Source organism: Chanos chanos, chromosome 3 (assembly GCF_902362185.1).
Source record: "Chanos chanos chromosome 3, fChaCha1.1, whole genome shotgun sequence".
In the NCBI taxonomy this organism is placed as follows: domain Eukaryota; kingdom Metazoa; phylum Chordata; class Actinopteri; order Gonorynchiformes; family Chanidae; genus Chanos; species Chanos chanos.
Genome location: NC_044497.1, coordinates 14,035,938 through 14,056,452, shown reverse-complemented (window position 1 = coordinate 14,056,452; position 20,515 = coordinate 14,035,938). Strand labels below are relative to the sequence as shown.

At 40.7% G+C, this 20,515-nt stretch overlaps 1 protein-coding gene across 1 annotated transcript; it reads left to right on the top strand.

Moving 5' to 3' along the window:
* Positions 1 to 1,412: 1,412 nt before the first annotated feature.
* On the top strand, positions 1,413 to 19,675 carry aglb (amylo-alpha-1, 6-glucosidase, 4-alpha-glucanotransferase b). The gene is given in 33 exon segments (XM_030768891.1): positions 1,413 to 1,494; positions 2,141 to 2,355; positions 2,491 to 2,653; positions 3,227 to 3,430; positions 5,246 to 5,427; positions 5,565 to 5,676; positions 5,831 to 5,936; positions 6,232 to 6,334; positions 6,425 to 6,522; positions 6,609 to 6,748; positions 7,143 to 7,330; positions 8,240 to 8,363; positions 8,620 to 8,783; positions 9,013 to 9,114; positions 9,477 to 9,626; positions 9,779 to 9,929; positions 10,141 to 10,265; positions 10,948 to 11,060; positions 11,585 to 11,719; positions 11,888 to 12,018; positions 12,127 to 12,263; positions 12,369 to 12,502; positions 12,671 to 12,846; positions 13,067 to 13,169; positions 13,253 to 13,478; positions 13,983 to 14,094; positions 14,322 to 14,457; positions 18,015 to 18,127; positions 18,385 to 18,596; positions 18,785 to 18,882; positions 19,063 to 19,150; positions 19,255 to 19,388; positions 19,558 to 19,675. Coding segments are annotated over 33 exon segments (4,575 nt in total).
* The last annotated feature ends 840 nt before the right edge of the window (positions 19,676 to 20,515 follow it).

The window sequence follows — 20,515 nt, the reverse complement described above, 5'->3', positions numbered from 1 at the left end:
GTAATGCTAATAGAGAACAACAATATGTTGTTGCTAATATTAGTATCGTATTATAATTAACTGACCGGATGACGAAACATAATAATGATAGCTGTCATGAGTATTGCTGCACTGTAAGCATTTGTAATGTATGAACGACTTGACTTTGCATGAGGTTTAAATTAGAGGCAGATATTACACTGTGACACTGTGACAGCTTAATATGTGCACATTAGCCTGTTGCATTTTTTAAAGATTTCTGTTTTATGAGACAAAACATCGTTTTGCTCAATTAAGGATTTTTGTCACCCGCTTATTTCGTTGTTGGTCTTGCAAGTCTAATGAGGGGCATGTGTACCAATTACACTGAATTAAATGTACGCCCTATCATTCACATTTAATTCACTGCACTATGTAGTGTTAATTCTATGGGATGCACATTCAAAAGTAGAAACTGATCGCAAGCCTGCCAAACTGTTTAGAGAAGCTGCTTAAAATTCTGCAATTAGTCCATTTGATTACTCATTTTCGACTGTTAACAATGTGTGACTAGTCATCCTTTTGTTTTCACTCCATCACTTCATGAGTGAAGAAAGGAAATCAACGCGGTGTTACATGAAGGTGTTAGCTAAATTTAGGGTCATTAATGGTATGTAACCCAGAATGCCTGGCCTTATTGGAAGCTTCTCGTCCGCCAGTTGAGGTGCGAGGTGTGACCCTGTGACAACTCTTCTGGTGATGAGTACTTCGGATGTTTAAGGTAATTTGTGAATCATGATTTCCCTTTAGCTTGAGATATTGCATGCATTTATATGTGGAAGCAAAGTAGTGACTGCAAGTCTTACAGCATGCTTTTAATTACTAGTCTGAATTAACAGTGTGCCCTCGTGTTCCCAGTACATAGGCTATGCAGAATTAGTTGTTTATAATCATAATCTAAAAATACCCCAAAATATGTTTTCAACTTTTTTAAACGTTAATTTATCAGTAGGCTACTTCTGCCATTTCATTCCCGTCTCTCTACATTCTTTGAAAATAACAATTGTAAGAAGAGGAAGAGGAAACCAGACTTGTTAACAAAGAATACATTCAGACATAGTTGCTCCCTATTTTCAAGAGCATTTTAAAAAATGTTTTATTCGCAGATGTGCACTTATCAATGTTGGCTTATAAATAAGGCCGTTATTTCTCATGCTGTTCCGAGGGGCATGCGGAGGTAACTCAATGTACAGTGGAACGTTATGTAAATGCAGGTTGCGCAAAATTAGCAAACATGTACTCCGGCTGCTATATAAATGCATGTCATGTCTGCACGTCGTTCACATGTTAACTGCTGAAACTATATGGCTGTTCCCGGTGTTGAAGGTGGCGCGATTGTATCCAGAGACAGCGTTCCCCGTGCGTAAAGGGCATCCTAAAAAAAGAAAGGCAGTATGTTCCGTGGCAAACAGACTAGAGTGCTGCTCCTGAATGACATGGAGAAGCTCGAGAGGACTCTGTTTCGCCTGGAGCAAGGTATGCCTCTTTATCTTTTCTCCGGACAACGTAACTTAACGTAATATAACAATTTCTACACAGTTAGTACCCGTCACTGTTATTGCACACTGAGTTACACTCAGTTGTACGATTACTACTCAGTAACGCAGCAATGAAAAAGTATTGATGAGCTTGTGTCTGTTGATTATAGTGGCTCGTTACTCTGGGCTGCTGCATAAGTACGAGCGAGTATCTCCTGTGATTAGTTGCGCTTTCTGTGACTCACTGAAACACAAGCCATCCAGCCCAACAAGGTTTAGGATTATTTTACATGCTGAAGATGATGCATTCAGAACGTCTTTGACAGACTGAAATATCGCGAAGCAATGTGGATACCTCTTAGATGCATAGCACAGGGGCCCAGTACTGTCCCAGTGCAGTCTGACTGTGTGGTTCGGGGACACATATAGCTCTCACCTTCCTATGGTGAAGGAGTGGAGGTCATTAAAGTTTTTTATGGAGTGTGTGTGTTTTTTTGTAACTCTTAAATGCTTGTTATGCTGGAATCAGTGGTGGAAAATGAAAACTTTGGGGGAAATGATTTACGCATGCACTTTAATCTTTAGGGGTTTTTTTTAGCCTTTAGATCCATCCATCAATTCCAACATGCATATTTTGTCTCGAGGCTTTGAGCTGCAGTTCCGTCTTGGGCCTACACTTCAAGGAAAAGATGTTCATGTCCACACCAACTACCCACCTGTTGGACAGAAATTCAACAGCCAAAAGTTTCGTGTCCTAGAATGGATCAACCCCACCGGTCGGGAAGATGACTCAGACAAGTACTGTAAACTTGACCTGGAGATTGCTGGGTCGTACCAGTACTACTTCGGGTGTGGGTAGGTCAACAACCCAACCAATTAAGCCTTATTTGTTTGCTGTGGCAACAGGCTTATTACATTTTGCGTTTGAATCTCATTCTTGTCAATATAAAGTAAATATTTTGGTTGGCTTCATAATTTTGCTGACAGGGATGAGGAGAAGACAGGCTCTGGTTGTATTGTGGTGGACCCTGTTCTACGTGTTGGTCATGACAGACAAATCCTACCACTGGATTCTATAACCATCCAGACGTACCTTGCCAAGTGTCTTGGCCCAATGGATGAGTGGCTTGACAGACTTAGAGTGGCAAAGGAAACCGGTGAGGATCCTCTCTTTCCATCTAGCTGAACAGGGGCAGTCCTCAAAACTTTACGGATCATTTTCCAATAAAGTGAGGGCTTATCATGTAACATACAGACTCTGAGTCACAATGCACATTTTGACACTTTGCCAATTTGATGCCAAACATAGAATCACTTACATGTGAATCTGTGATTTTAACAGTTGAACAAGTTGTTTAAAAAAAGTATTTTGTTTGGATAGTATTGGTTGTTTGCTCAGCATTGATCTGACATATGAAATACACTGTGAGAATAGCTGTCAAGGACTGCTACCAGACTATTGTTTGAACTTTATCCTTCTTTGTGTCATTGCCCCTTTCCTGTTTGCATCATATTTCATCCTCAAAGAGCAGGGTGTTTGAGTTTTATGTAAAAACAGTTGTACCACGTGTGGCTGTTCATCATATAACATGTAGAAACAACTACATGCCATGCTTTATACCCAAAGCAAATTTGCAGTTGATTTAGTGTGTGTTAGAACTATTTTAACTCAAGTGACAAAAACAAATGTATTTAATCTGATATAAAATGATTTTCTCTCCTCTTGCCAGGTTACAACATGATTCACTTCACACCACTGCAGAAACTTGGTCTGTCCCGCTCATGTTACTCAATTGCCGACCAGCTGGAGCTGAATCCGGAATTCTCCCCTCCTGGAAAGAATTATACCTGGATGGATGTGGGCAACCTGACGGAGAAACTTAAGCGAGAGTGGAACATGATTTGTATAACAGATGTGGTATACAATCATACAGGTACATATTTCTGTGTCTTTTTAGCTTTTTGAAAATTCTCTGTATTAGAAGGGAACAGCAGTGAGGGGAAAAAAAAGTTACTTCTTCAGTTGCGTAGATTGCATCATGACCTCAGTTCCTGAAGATGCATGTCATTGACTGTTCCCTTGAAGGTCAGGTTGGGTAATCCATCAGAAATACTTCATCACTCAGAGAAATACTTCGTTCCTGACATGTGTCCAAACTGATTAAATGGCTGGCTGCAGAACTTTGTAGCCCTGCCAACTACACCCCCATCAGTTAGCACATCCAAAGCTGAGTTGAAAGCTGGTCACGCCTGAGTCACGGTAGTCCTTTGGCATTTTACTTGCACCAGCATAATAAGACTGTGTCACTTTTTTTGTGTTGTTCTTTATCGTTTTACCCAAAGAGATATGTTGACACTTACTGCTTGCTACAGTCACTGGAAGTCAGTATGAAAAAACATCTACAAATTTCAGGCATCATACTAAAGCGAGTTACTTTATCACTACATATGTTGATTTTGGATGCACATTTTCCACTGAAAGAGGGCACAGGGATTTCAAAAGTCTGGCTTATTGCAGAGTACCACCCAAGTGCTGTGAGTGCTACATCAATAGTATTGTTTTCAACTGAAGTAGTATTCCCGTTTGGCTTTGTTCATTTGACAGTGTTCAGCTACACAAGTCCTAAATTTAGATTATATCATAGATCTGTAAGTTTGCACTGACTGTGTGGCCTATGGTAGAGGACAGGTTCGAGGGAGTATCATTTATCTCTCTTTTTGCTGATTCTATGTGATTATATGGACATGGACATACTGCTGTAACGCTGGATGTTGCACGTACGTAGTGCATGTCTAGGCTGATTGAATTTCTGTGAGACATGGTGGTCTGACCCAGAATTTATAACATGCAAACGTAGCAAAATCATCACTGGATCATATATCGTCCATCTGTGGCGGAGGTGAAGTTTACTGCTGAACTATCTGTCGCTAATGTATATTACTGTCGTATATATATATATATATGTACATATGAATGTCATAACATCTTGAACGTCTTGAACTACTTGTACAACCAAGAAACAGCTCTTTTGCAGAACTTACGGAGCGTTCTCAGTACTATGGGGTGACCTCTAAAGATAGCTAATTCACAGCCTTTTTCACATTGTTACCCACATCTGCTTAATATGTTTTAAAGTAACTAGTATAGCTTGCAGACAGGTACTTATCTGTGAAGATGAAATATATTATGTAAATCAAGTTACACTCTTTTTATAAAACGTTTTTTTTGCAAAACAAAAGCATTCCATTTTATGAAGACATGTGCAGTCCACGTGAGTGAAGGCACTCTCGGTGGCTGAAAAGCAGCACAGAAAAGGTCACACCATCAAATCACATTCACTCTGAAATACAATCTACACAGGAGCTTAAAGGACATCCCCTGACAATGGCTATAAATAAGCACACGAGCATGTAACTTAAGCTAACTATTTGAAATATGCTATGGATGTACATTTTTTCTGTCAAGTACAGAAGATCCCTAAATTCAGGGTGATTTATGATTTGGCTATGATGCCTTGTGAAGTCAAGGTCACTGCTTGAGCCCACCGTTGTGTTTTGTAAAATAAATACGGTGTGGTACGTGTGCAGCCATTAGCAACCAAAGGCAGCAATGAATGAAGGGCTAAGTCACTTCCACAGAGTCAAGGACTGGCACCGTGCCCATAGATAGTCTGGTTGTTAGAGTGCTCATAGAGAATTTCTCAAGTGCTCGCTGTGTTCTTTGAAATAATGTTTGTCATCTTTATCAGCTGCCAACAGTAGCTGGCTAAGGCTACACCCAGAGTGTGGCTATAACCTGGTCAACTCCACTCACCTGAGACCAGCCTGGCTGCTAGACAGGGCCCTGTGGCACCTCTCCTGTGACATAATTAATGGCAAATACAGTGAAAGTGGACTTCCTGCATTGATTGAAAATGAAAAGCAGCTTACTGTGAGTTTTGTTTGCCCCAGAAAGTTATGGCAGAGTGAATAAACGTTGCATATATAGTTGTTCATTTTGCACATACTGATGAAAGAAATTATTCAACTATCTAAAGTTTTCTGTGTTTTTTTTTTTTTGTTCACCAGACACTCCAAGGGATTCTGTGGAAAGATATCTTTTCCCAGCTAAAACTGTGGGAATTCTTTCAGGTCAATGTGGACAAAGCTGTGGAGCAATTTAGGAAGCTCCTTCAGTCTGGTGAATGCTTCAATTTTATGAATAAATGAATACGAAAAATACATCAATATTTCTACAGTATTTCTAATATCTTCAGTTTCTGGACATATGTCTTATGCTGATCCTCTGATGTTGGTTGTTTTGGAGCTTGTAGGTGTAAAGCCAGTGGGTTTAGAGGCAGATGATAAACACAAGCTGAAAGTTATTCAGGATCCTCAGTGGAGGCGTTTTGGCAACACTGTGGATATAAAGATGGCCTTGGAGACATTTGGCCAACACACGTGAGTTGCCACTCACATTTATATTTCCAGTTTTGGTAGTATTGATTTTCCTCAGTGATGTCGAGAAACTCCGCTACAGTTGAGTTTGTGTCGCTGTTTTAACAGACATCACATATAGGCTACTTGTTGCCGAATGCAGTTAGATAATATTTCAATCTTTCCACACTGTCTCAGCATGAGTCTTGGCATCTGTATTTCTATGAATTCTGTGTCTGGATTTTTTATTACACTCTTGATTTTTCACAATGTGTATTTACGAGCTCTGAAATTATATGTTCTCATTGATATTTAACAGGAATGGCCCATCGTCAGTCCAAGAAAGTTGTGAGAAGTTTAAGCTGAGTTTGGAGGAGCTGAATGTGGATTGCTACAGGGAAATACATGAACATCAGGAGATGGTTTGTCACTGTTTCTTTAGGTATGTCTTTTTAGCCAAGCAGCCTGTTTTAGGAACATTCTCACAGGTCTTTTTTTTTTTCATTTTGCAGGCTATAAATTGCATTGTGGGAACTGTAGTTTATGAACGTCTTGCTGCCCATGGCCCCAAGCTGGGTCCCATCACCAAGACAAACCCTTTGGTGAAAAGGCATGTATTGTGTTCGTTGAACTTAAAATCTGTTTTCCATGATTGGTAGGACAAGTGAGTTAATCTCTGTCTACTTAATGCTGTAGGTATTTCACTTTCCCATTTGAAGACATGACCTTGGATCAGGAGATACAGCTGTTGCAGCAGCCAGACAAAGCATGTCACCTCCTGGCTCATAATGGATGGGTTATGGGGGATGATCCACTGAGAAACTTTGCTGAACCAGGTGACTTGGACTTGGACTAGACCAGTGGCAATAGTACTATTTTAGCATTAGCAAAGCTGTTACATACCTGTTTTATTCATAATAAAGTTTTCTCTTGATATTATAGTTTTGACAGATAGCAGGAGCTGTTCGGTAAATCAAAATATATCATATCTCATTTTTTAATGCTTACATTCAAATACAAACCAGGACAAACTCACGGTGTAACTGAATGAAGGCACATTAATCATCCTTTGTAAGGCACCTAAATAATGCAGATATATATTTAACATACACAATGTCAAGAGCATGTTAAATAGTGATGACCAAATCAGTGTATTTAGTGTTTGGAGGTTGTAATCGAGATCACATCAGCGTCAGTACGTTGAACTGAGATGTTCTCCGCTCTCGATAGGGTCCCATGTGTATTTGAGGAGAGAACTGGTTTGTTGGGGTGACAGTGTGAAGCTTCGCTATGGTGACAAACCCGAGGACTGTCCATACCTGTGGGCACACATGAAGAAGTACACAGAGATTACAGCTAAACATTTCTCTGGTGTCCGCCTGGACAACTGCCATTCCACCCCCCTCCACGTGGCTGAGGTACGGCGTCAGACTAAAGCACCGGCATGGCTGGCTTGATTCTCTATGTTACACTTTACAAGATATTCCCAAATTTGAATGGACATAAGATTTCATAGCAAAAACTGCTACACTTTTTTTTTCTGGAGGCATCTTTGTAAACAACCAACTACTCTTTGCCTTATTAGAGCTATGACATAAAATTGTTTCCAAGATAAAATGAAATGCTCTTGTTCGTGTCTCAAACTCGGACGGGTTTTTCGGTGAAAGATCCATGTATGTGTTGTCCTCTGTAGGCAATGTTAGCAGCGGCCAGGGCAGTCAGGCCCAATTTGTATGTGATAGCTGAGCTCTTTACGGGCAGCGAGATGATTGACAATGTGTTTGTAAATCGTCTGGGGATTACAAGTCTTGTCAGAGGTACTGATCAGTGGCAAACTGTGGGAGGCATGACTCTAAATGTGCTTTCTATGTTGTCTCTCTCTCCCCCTCTCTCCCCTTTTTTGCTTTCTTGTTTTATTTTAAATATTGTCATATCTGATTAATGGCTTTAATCCATACCATCTTTTCTTAATTTGCTGACTGAAATGGATACGTTGTCTTCTGAACGACTTATCGGTGACTTATTGGCCTTTTTCACTTAATTCTCTGGCTTTACCTTTAACTCTGCTACTTGGCTTCTTCTATAAACTGTTTCTCCATCCTCCATCCCTTATCTTGTGTACATACTCACACTCCTTCATGCTTAGCTTTTTTTTCTGCATGCATTTCCTTTCTCTTTCTCTCTTTCACTCTCTCGCTATCCTTTCTCTTTCTCTTTCTCTTTCTCTCTCTCTCTCTCTCTCTCTACTTCTCTTTCTCTGTCTCTCTATCCTTCTCTCTCTCTCTCTCTGTTTGGGTTGCTGTGATTGGCTGCTTGTGTGACTGCAGTATATGCTGAAGACTGCGCGTGAGCACAGGCCTGATCTGTTTGTGGTGGCTGAACTCTTCACTGGGAGTGAGCAGTTGGACAATGTCTTTGTGACAAGGCTTGGCATTACCTCGCTTATTCGAGGTAAGAGACAAGTTCCTGAACTGCTGACAGGAAAGACAAAGGTGTAAGAATTCGGACCTTTTCATTGAAGACATTTTCCTTCTTATTTACATGTTACTCTACATTGCAAACTAACTGCAGGGGACAGGTTATGTGAGAGTTTATATGGTGTGCTAACAACATGTCTGGCTCTACGTCAAAAGTCCACATGTTTGTGTAGTCCACGTCGATGAAATGAAGCCCATCGTCATTACAGAAATGAACATTTTTCACACAGAGGCAATGAGTGCTGGGGACAGTCATGAGGAGGGCAGGCTAGTGTATCGGTTCGGAGGAGAACCTGTGGGCTCTTTCATCCAGCCCAGTCTCAGGCCTTTGGTCCCATCCATCGCCCACGCCATGTTCCTCGACGTCACCCATGACAACGAGTGCCCCATTCAGGTCAGCGCAGGATCAACAATCTTCTTATAAAACAGCTATTCTTAATGTTATAAAATTATTCTTCATTCTCATGTTATAGTATGAACATACAGATAGATAGATAGATAGATAGATAGATACATGCATACACACATGCATACTCCACATATTCCACATATATAGGTGTGTTGTGTCTGATTATACACGTTGTTTCAGCCTTTATACTCTTTTTTTTGTTTGTTTTTTGTAGCTTCGTTCGGTGTATGACTCTCTCCCCAGTTCGGCTATTGTTTCCATGGCCTGCTGTGCCACAGGCAGCACCAGAGGGTATGATGAACTGGTTCCTCACCAGGTAGGGAAAGTCCCAGAAATGCTTCTGTTTACATTAGCCGCAACTTCTACGAACCACGTGACGTACAGACGAGCGAAACTCGCAAGGAATGAATGCGGTGTGTCAGCAGTGACCTCTTACGACATTCATTACAGAGCGTGGTTAACTTATCAGAGCTCACCTGAGTTTATCTGAGTGACAGTAAAAATGCCCCCCGGAAATTGTCGGTACGGAAATTCTCCTGTGATTGTAAAGGGTCAGGTGAATTCAAGATAAGGGCCTTTTCTCTTGGTACTGTTTTACTTCTTATCTCCTTTATGATTTCCTTTCTTTCCGCTCTTTTTTTTTTTTTTTCTTTACGTACCTGTTTACCGTTCACTCAGATCTCAGTGGTCGACGAAGAGCGCCGTTATTCTAAATGGAACCCAGATGCATCTTCTGCAGGCGAGGTAAACCTCCAGACCGGTATCATTGCTGGAAAGCTGGCCCTCAACAGGCTTCACCAAGAGCTCGCACACAAAGGCTTCACCCAGGTCTGCATTACTTCTTAAATACCAGATGGGTTTGGCTGCAATCCATAGCCCTTCTTCTAGAGTGGACTCACAGCTGTGTGTGTGTGTGTGTGTGTGTGTGTGTGTGTGTGTGTGTGTTTGTCTGATTGTGTGTGTGTGTGTGGGTGCGGCAGGTTTATGTGGACCAAGTGGATGAGGACATTGTGACTGTGACCAGGCACTGCCCAAGCACACACCAGTCTGTGGTCGCTGTGTGTCGCACAGCTTTCAAAGATCCCAAGACTCACACCTACAAAAAGGACGTGCCCTCTGTGTGTATTCCAGGTACACACTCGCACAAACAGAGGAAATCACAAAATCTGTCCCCAAGTATTTAACACTGTCATTCAAATTGTATATTCATTCATTTGATTATCTTTTGGACCAGTTTCGATATATAAAGATCCGTTGCACGCCTCTCACTTTGACCTGACTTGACTGCGCAGTGAGAAGAAAAAGTGCTTAGTCATGATGGGTAAGCACTGTTGCTTCACAGGTAAAATAGAGGAGGTGATTCTCGAAGCTCGCACCTTACAGCGAAACGCTGAGTCATTTGTGAAAGACGAGACCTATGTAAATGGCTTGCCTGACTACACAGTGGAGATCCAGGAACATATACAGGTAAGGCAAAACCTGCTTAAGCTATAAGCTCAGCTGCCGCGCAGTCACTAGGGTAAACAGTCTCCCTTCCCGTCCAAGCCGACGTCCCACCCTACCCCACGCACACGGCACTGAGAGCTCCCAGCAAGAGCAGATCAGGTTACTGCCTGGAAACCTGTTCTGCTTTTTGTTGGGGGCCCAGCTGAATGGTCCCAGTGTTTCCAGAAACTGGAGCTTTGTATTTTTACGCTGACTGACTTTGCGAGGTGTGATTTTGTCATGTCGACCAGTATGGCAATACACAAAGTATTTTTCTCAGTCATAAAGGTCCTTGTTATACCTATCATTAATAACCTCCTTTGTTAATTTCAAAAATGTCCACTGCACAAAAACACAATGTTCTTTTTAAGGGCACACAAAAGACTGAAAAACACATTGAGCATTTATTGCATGTTATCAGAAATATATATTATGAATCTTTGAATTCATGTTTCATGGATTTTTATAGTCTGAAGGAACAACCCATTGCTGGATTGTACCCAGTCATTATAGTAAAACATTTTATACATACTATAAATATGTAAAATATGTATAAAACATTTAATAATAAAACATTTTTAACTTTGATATTTTTTATATTTTTATTAAACATTTTAATATTCACTTTGGTTTGCTGATGCAATTTTCATGTATGTACTGATAGCTTACGGACAGCAAAATTGTGAAACGAGCAGAAGTTAAGTCAAAGGATCGCAGTGAGTTCGTTCAAGAGATTGAATTTGACCGTCTCACACCTGGCAGTGTCATAGTTTTCAGGTAAAATCAGCCTCACGCATCACACACACACACACACACACACACACACACACACACACACACACACACTTCCACAAGAACACAAAAATTACTGAGAACTGTAAAACAAAACATGCTTTGATCTCTGCAATATTTGTTATTTGATCAGTACTCCTTGCTGTCTTTAAGCATATGTGAATACTCTACTCTGGTAAACATTACGTGTTTAAATAATCGTTTTAACTCTTGGCAATTGGTATGGGCAGCAATGCATGTGCTTCTTATGTAATTCCTTATGTTTTAATACACTGTAGACATAACTGAGATATTGACATGATTCATAGACTTGTAATTTGTGTAAGTGTTTACATTAGACTGTAATTTATTTCTCACTGACAGCTTAAACATTTACTGTACATACACAGAAACACTAGAGTCAGACAATGCCGCCCTACAATTCTCAGAGCAAAGTCTCTATGGTCAACACGTTATTTGTGTGAACAATATATCCAGCTCCGCGTTGTATGATTTCTGTGCTCTTATAGGGTGAATCTGGACCCTAAGTCGCGGGACGTGGTGGGGTTCCTACGCACACAGCTGGTCCAGTTCAACCGCCAGTACAGATTAGGCAGCCTGGCTGACAGCAATGTGTCTGGCATACTGAAAATAGCGTTGGAATTGTGAGTAATGATTTTCTCTAAAAGCCTGATGTAGATAATATATATATATGTATTTATGTATGTATGTATTCTCCCAGGGTCACCGCACGCAGTATGGTGTATTATTTTGTCTCACTGGTGGACAAGGTTCGATCTTATTAAAACTGGTTGTCAATTTGCATACACCAGCCTCGTGTCCAAGTTGTCCTTGGCGGAGCTGAACACGCTGCTGTTCCGCTGCGATGCCGAGGAGCAGGAAGAGGGCGGCGGATGTTACGGTATTCCTTCCTGGATGCCCCTGAAATATGGAGGCTTACAAGGTATAAAATAACAGATAAAACTCAATGTTGTCCTCAAATCGAAAGAGTTCACGAGAAAATTCTTTCTTACCCTGTCACATTTTCCTCTTATCTATTTTTGTGTGACAGGATTTGTGTCAGTGTTGTCAGAAATTCGACCCAAAAACGATCTTGGCCACCCTTTCTGTGACAACCTGAGACAAGGGGACTGGATACTCGACTACATCAGCACTCGCCTTTTGAACAAAGGTGGAGCACTGCGGGAGGTGAGAGTTGTTTAGTCACAAACTGTTTATGGTAAAATGCTAAAGGTGGTGGAATATGACAATATGGAGTTCATATATATTTTATATTTTGTTTCCGTTTGAAAGATTGGAAAATGGTTCCAGGCCATGTTCACTTATCTCAAGCACATACCTCGTTATCTTGTGCCATGCTACTTCGATGCTATCATTGTTGGAGCTTATACCACAGCTTTGGATGCTGTATTCAGTCAGATGTCAAGGTTGGTTTTGAGATTGAATATTCTAATTCATATTTCAGAAATTAAATATCTGGTACACTAACTGTAAAGACGGGAAGTGTATGGTGGGGGGGGGGGCGTTTATGCAGTGAAACCAAAGATGTATGAGTGGAAAAAGAGGTTGTATTGATATCTGTCTGTTAATCTCAGCTTTGTGCGGAATGGTTCCACCCTGGCAAAGCAGCTTGCCTTGGGGTCAGTGCAGATGTGTGGGGTGGGCTGTCACCCTGTCCTGCCCCAGCTCTCTCCAGCCCTTCAGGACGTGCCATACCGTCTGAACCCTGTCACCAATCAGCAGGAGCAGTGCTGTGTGTCCATGGCTGCAGGTCAGATCACAACACACAAACAGCCATTCAGCTTTAGATTTCATCTCTTGGCTTCAGATGCATATTTCATAACATGACAGAGGTACTGTTTTAAATCTAAAGCCTCTAAACTGACTAAAACCGACTGCTGTCACACACAAACACACACACACACACAAACTGAATTGTCCTATGATTAGCTCTCACTGTTAAAACTTAAAATACCCATGTGTTTCCGCAGGGCTGCCTCATTTCTCTTCAGGAATATTCCGCTGTTGGGGGCGGGACACCTTCATCTCTCTACGTGGGCTCATGCTAGTGACGGGTCGTCACCTTGAGGCCAGGTAGGTTTTAATGTACAGTTCTCTAACCGGACCATAATCAAAACAGTGCATGTTCTACCTTTTTTAGTTCTGTGTTTCCATAGAAACATTATCCTGGCTTTTGCTGGTACCCTGAGACATGGTCTTATCCCTAACCTGCTTGGTGAGGGCGTGAGTGCCCGCTACAACTGCCGTGACGCCGTGTGGTGGTGGCTGCAGTGCATTCAGGACTACTGTAGCATGGTGCCCGATGGCATTCAAATCCTCTTGTGCCCAGTATCGCGGATGTACCCCACCGACGACTCTGAACCTCATCCTGCTGGGACTGTGGTAGGAACTCAGAGAACATAAGGGCCATTAAGAAACATGGTTATGTCATTAGAGTAATGATAAGAAAAGATAATGGTGGTTTAAAGGTATCATCCAAAACTCACAAGACTTTTTCACAGCGTTGAGTAGAACACTGACATATGATACCTGATATGCATACTAGGAAAGGACTAGGAATTTTGGAAATATGCCCTAAGGAATCAGGAATTGCGTCAGTGCTATTCCATGACACATAGACAGAAGCGCCCAGATCACTTTGAAAAGTAATTTATTCTGAGAAGCACGGGTTAGTCAGAACATTTTATATAATGTAGTAACATAATGTATTTAAAATAAGTGTACTACTCAACTGAGCTATTATAGCTGTTTTATACAGCTATTGCAGCCTTTAGATACCTTTTGTAGAAAGTACCTATTTGTATACAGCAGGATGTGTTGAGTGGAATATATGGTATTTGATTTGCTACAAGATTAGTTTTCAGTCTTGTGATGTCATTTTACCAGGATCAGCCATTGTATGAAGTCATCCAAGAGGTCATGCAACGCCACATGCAAGGCATCGAATTTAGAGAGAGGAACGCCGGACCGCAGATCGACCGAAACATGAGCGATCAAGGTTAACAATTGGTTTGGTGCTTACGTAGAAGTTGAATAGTTTTGTGTTGTGTCAGATCATATGCAGAGGAGAGCAGCTGCCTTTACAATGCTCAGTTGTAAAGCAACAATTATGCTCAGTACTTATTTCTCCGCACCCTTATTGACTGTCATCTCCCGTGACTTTGTGAACTCTGAATCATGTCACAGATGAACTCAGTTCAACTTTGCATGTTCTTGTCTTCTCAGGGTTTAACATTGAAGCCAAGGTAAATCCAGACACAGGATTTGTGTATGGAGGAAACCGCTTCAACTGTGGCACGTGGATGGATAAAATGGGAGAGAGTGACCTTGCACATAACAGAGGAGTACCGGCCACGCCCAGGTAACGTATCTGTGGGGTTCTCTGTAACTAAAGCACTGTGGTAACTTTATTTCAATCAGGTGCTGGTTTTTCATGTAAGTTTAAGAAAACCTGTTATGGCTTCCAATACATATTTCAAAGTCCATCAACCCTGTCCAATGAAGCCAAGACACAGGAGGGTTTCAACACATTCCTTGTGATAAGATTTCCTTTGTGTCTTTCTTGTAAAAGAGGTAAGTATTCCCTATCCCATTTGGTCCAAAACAAGGAAGAAATGTACCTAGTTTCTGGACTGAGAGAAAAGCCAGGGGCTTTGATCCAGTCTTAGCATTCCAAGAACACATCAGCTGTAGATCTTCTTGTGAAGTGCCCTGAGGGGTTTTGGGTCATGGCAGCATGTTTCCACTGGGAGACCTCTGTGGCCTGTCTGATAGCACCTGCTGGGTTTGCCACCAATGTTACCCGTCTTTTAGATTTATTTCTAATGTACTTTGAGAGAAAGGGCCTGTATGTCCAAAATGCACTCTTCGGAAGTGGCCTTTCTCCAGCAATCATGTGCTCCACACATCCTGCTGGTGGTGCAGTAGTGGATAAAACAATTTCATATTCATCATTGTCCATAGATATCAAGCATTCGTTCACAATGAAACTATTCTCAATCGGCCCTGTCACTGAGAATGTACTGCTCTTTTTGTCCTTCTTGAGCAACTGGTGTAAAATGTGCTGTTGGTATTTCTTCCATTGTTGAAACTGGAGTCAGAGATGTTTGCGCCTGCTACTTTATTCCCCTTGCATACAGTACAGCAGCCGTTGGGAAGACACTGAACAATGGTAGTTCAATGAGCTTTTATATACTTCTTGTCACATATTTTGACCCCCAAGGACAACTAAAAACCAGTTTGCTCTGGTCATTTTGTAAAACATTAGTCCTCATGGCCCCCCACCTTTGCTCATTCCTTGTTTCCCAAATTCCTTCTTTCACACTGAATTCACAAGGTGAACGAGTCATAAAGCAGAGATAGTGGGCGGGGGGAGTGGGTGAACAGCGCTTTCCCCTCCCTCAACATTCATGGCTGAAGTGGGCAAGGCACTTAACCCCCCCCAAAAAACTGCCCCCTTGGATAAGTACCAAGTGGTAGGGTAATTTCTTTTTTCCTTTTCAGGCAGACAGCTGTTGAACTGACTAAAGTAGTAAAAATAAAGAGTGACACGAGCATTAGAAACATTTGTATATTTTTGAGCATCATTTACGTTTTTATAATCTGCCAAGTCTGATTTAATGACATTCATTATCACTGCTTTTCTTTCATTCATTTATTTTTTCAAAAGAAGGTTTTACGAGGTACTCCATAGCCTTCAAAGTTGGTTTCTTTGTTCTCTTTCTCTTTGTTCTCTTTTCCTCTTTGGTTTTCTTTGTTCTTTCATCTGAACCACATATTTTTAGCATGAGATATCATTGTCCTTCATTCCAATAAGTTCTTTTTTTTCTACAAATCAGCAATATGTCAAAGTAAGTATTAGATATCTGTTAAAAGGTGGATTGTTTGAGATCATGAGAAACTCGGCACCTAATTGCAGAAAAAGTCAGCACACAGCTCTCAGTAATCCATGTGACAAACAAAAAAAATGCCCCCACCTCCACCTTCCTCTGATTCAGCCTATCACTGCTCAGGTTCGTCTGCTTACTAACCCCCAGTTCATGGGCTAATTAGTGATCACACCTGTTCCTTGTTCATGGATTCAGTAGAATCTAGTATGTACCTTCTGTGGGTTGTTTCTCCCAGGTCTTTGCAAAATCTCTTATTCCCACTGAGGGTTCTGAGCCAGGTTATTCCTGTCTGGAATTATACCTGTCTCCTCATTTCTGAGTCCTTGTCTCATTCTTGGTAGTCTTGTCCTCGGTAGTCTGATGCCTGTGTACCAAAGTTCACTTGACTTTGTGATTTTAATCAGGTATTGTCTAGAATTACAGCATCTCCTGTGCATGCATCCTGAATCTCTGAGTCATCAGGGCAGAATTGCCTCCCTTTTCTCAGTAACTTCAGTGCGTTCATTGAAGTCATGTGTTTACAAAGATTCATTTCAAATCAAACAAAGAACTTCCACTCCATATGTCAGCGGTGTGAACAATCCATGTTAAATCATTGGAGACAATCAACATTCAATCTGCATTCAAAGTTCCACAATACCTCTCCTGGCTTAGACAGCTTTTCGACTTTTGTTATGGCTTTCCATCCAAATTTTAAAGTCTGTAGCCATATCCAGTAAAGCATAGGATGTTTCCACATGTCCCTTACATTTGTAGTCTTCATGTTGATGAGTGAAAAAATGGTGAGCAGCAGTGGGTGAAATTCTGAAAGGCCAAGCCTTTAGAATTTAGTGTCCATATGGTACAAAACAAACCACAAAGAAATATGTTTAGTTAGTTTAGTTTAAGAGTTTATTTGTCATATGTAGGTTAACACGGGGTCAACGGTACAATGAAATGTGTGAGACGAGAGAAACAGGTCAACTCAGCAATAAGAGCACACTAGTTGTGAGAATGAGTACAACAGGGATTTAAATAAATAAAGAGTAAGACACTAAGGAGTAGAGGAGCAAAATAGGGGATTTTAAAAAATAAGAGTAGGAGAATAAGGAGTTAACTAAGAAAAAAAGATATAAAAGAGAGGTATGAGCAATGAACAATAAGGTACAAGAGGGGTGCGCAATAAATATAACAGAATATGGAATAGAATATGAAATATACACTATATACATGTGAAGGAGGCTTGAAATTAAAGTTTAAAGTGGCGAGTGTGAACAACGGTATTGCACATGGAGGATGTACAGCTTTTGTACCAGTGTAGTGTCAGTGCAGTATCATGTAAACATTGTGAATCATAGTAGCCTGTGTAGGTAAACAGTGCAGTGCAAGTTAGTAGTTGAATAACAGTGCACTTGAGCAGTGGACAGTGCAACAAGCAGGTAGTCCAGTCTCCAATGGGGAGGTGTTTAGTTGTGTGCGTTGAGAAGCCTGATGGCAAAAATTGTCCTTAAGTCTGATGGTACGTGCAGCCATGCTCCTGTATCGTCTGCCAGACAGTAACAAGGAGAACAGTCTGCATGTGGTCCTTAATGATGCTGTGAAAGCGAAGCTTGCATTGGTCGGGAATCGAACCCTGGCAGGCGAGAATTCTACCACTGAACCACCAATGCATTTCTTGAACCACCAATGTAGCGTCCCTGGGTGGGCATATACTGATGTATCCTTATGGTATATACATGTTGAGCTTAACATGACTGTCCTAGAGAAAAACTAAATTAAGTGAAGTAAATGAAATGGTTGAAAAAATTGTTTTATGTCTTGGTGTTGTATGTTCATTTAAACAAAACATTTAAACAAAAACTAAGAGACACTATTTTATCATGTCTCTTATGGGTCTCTTATGCATTAACCACAACGTGAAACCAAAGTAATGCGGTCAGTGGTGTCAAATTTTAAATGAAGCAGCCCTTGATCCAATAAATAAAGTATTAACACTTAATTTCTCAAATTGGCTCTTACAGTTATGTTGCATGATTTTGTATCTCACCAGGGATGGCTCTGCTGTGGAGATTGTTGGCCTTAGTAAATCCACTGTGCGCTGGCTAACGGAGCTCTATAAAAACGGTGTCTTCCCCTATTCCTCCGTCACTGTTCACAAAGATGGTATGTTCTAGAAACAGCCATGTGTAACTCAACTTGTGATTTTTCCATTCACCTCTGATCTCGTAGATAAACTAAAATATTTTTATTCCATTTTCACATTGGAAATTACTTAAGTATTTGAATGTTTATTAGATTAACTCTGTTGTTGCACTGCAATCACTGTAATGTTAATTGTCCCTGTTGTACTAAAGTAGTACAGTGTATATGGCTACGTTTGCTGAACAGAGACGTGACCTGAATTGTTCCCACTATAACAGATGCAGAGATCTCTGTATCTTACGAGGAATGGAACCAAAAGATTCAGGAGAATTTTGAAAAGATGTTCTATGTGTCACAAGACCCAAATGATCCCAACGAACAGCATCCAGAGCTGGTTCATAAGAGGGGCATTTATAAGGACAGCGTTGGAGCCTCCAGCCCCTGGTGTGACTACCAGCTCAGGCCCAACTTCACAATTGCCATGGTGGTGGTAAGCTGCTGAAAATTAAACAACTTTATTAAAAGCATGTGAAAGGCGTCGGTTTAGCTGAATGTTATCTTTTTTTTTTCTTTCGATGAAAAGAGGTCTATTATGTGTTACAGTTGCCATAGCACCTCTTATGATTATCTGATCGGGTTGTTTGCCTTCGTAATTTAATTGCTAGCTGTATTTTTCAGGCCCCGGAGTTGTTTACAGTGGAAAGAGCCTGGGAGGCTTTAGAGATTGCTGAGAAGAAGCTGCTTGGCCCTCTGGGAATGAAGACATTAGATCCAGAGTAGGTTTCAAGCTCGACTGCTCTCTATACCAGCCGTAATATTTCATTACTGCATGTCATTTTCTTAGATGTTAAGTCATTTACTTATTACCTAATTCTTAGATGGACTACTGCTATCTTTAAGTATAAAAATGTTGATGCCACTCTTTATTTCTTTTCTATTTCTTTTATTTGCAATAGTGATATGGTGTACTGTGGTGTCTATGACAATGCCCTTGATAACAGCAACTACAACACTGCAAAAGGCTTCAATTACCATCAAGGACCTGTACGTTGATATTTCTTTGCTAAAATCTCAAACAAATGATAAAAATAGCATAAATAGGTAAAGTGTATACTTGAGTATATTTACAATTTTTTTTTTTCTTTCAGGAATGGCTTTGGCCAGTTGGCTACTTTCTCCGAGCCAAACTGTATTTTGCCAGGAGAATGGGCAAAGAGGTATATGACAAGACAGTCTACCTAATGAAGAACGTCATATCTCGGCATTATGTTCACTTGGAGAGGTATGACACGCAACCCATACGTAGAACCATACAGCTGTCTGTATTCTCCCTCTATGCCTGACCTATTTTACATTAATAATCAGGTTTTGAATTACCTTTATGAGGTGTTACCTATTCATATGATTCCCATCCATATCTCTTTTAATTTATTTTTTTTTTCCCCATCCAGATCCCCCTGGAAAGGATTACCTGAACTGACCAATGAAAAAGGACAATACTGCTCTTTCAGCTGTGAAACTCAAGCCTGGTCTATTGCCACACTTCTGGAGGCTCTTTATGATCTGTGATTAACTCTTCATGTGCTGCCAGTCTGAAAGGCCAGTGTTTAGATTATTTTGTTTTATGTTTACAGCCCTACTAGTGACTTATATTGCTGAGATGTGAAAGCGAGCAGTAGAAATATGAAAATGAGCACATAAAGCACTAAGAAGCATGTGTGTTAGTATGGCATGTAAAGCCTTGGGTGTTAGAGTCGAGCCAATTAGAGGTTGTCTCATTGATTTTTCGTGATCAGTATCTCGATGGAGACGGTAGTAAAAATGAACTTTATCCCCTGCAGCTCAACTGCTGTAAACACTGTCTCTTTTTTCCGGTGTGTGCTTCTTAAAGAAAAACGTTCACACATTGCGAAACTGCGTAGTATGTGTTTCCTTTTTGTCAATTACTGGCCCACAGAAAATTCTCTCAGATCACGACTGTAGTGTGACAAAGTGGGCACATGTAGTTTTTACCTCAAAAAAAGAAAACACCAGTGGTATTGAGCAGTTCTTGGTTTGTCACCGCGACCTGTTCTTGGAGAAGAAATTGTACGGATTGTCTCTCTCAATTGTCTCTGTATTCTAATGCAGTCCACAAGTGTGATTTTTGACTTGTTTTAGAATAAAATGGATAATAACCTGTTGAAATGAAATTAATGGAGTAAATGACTAGAAACAAACTCAATCTCAGTTGTTCCTTGTCTTTATTTATTGAATTATTTATATTATACTTCCTTTGTCTCTATTTTTCTTGTCTCTATGTCTCACAGGGATAAACACTCCTCTGATTAGACACAACGGGGAAAAAAAACCAAACACTTGACATTGTGTATTTAATGAGTCATTAGGAGTTAAGTGCATTTTTTGTGT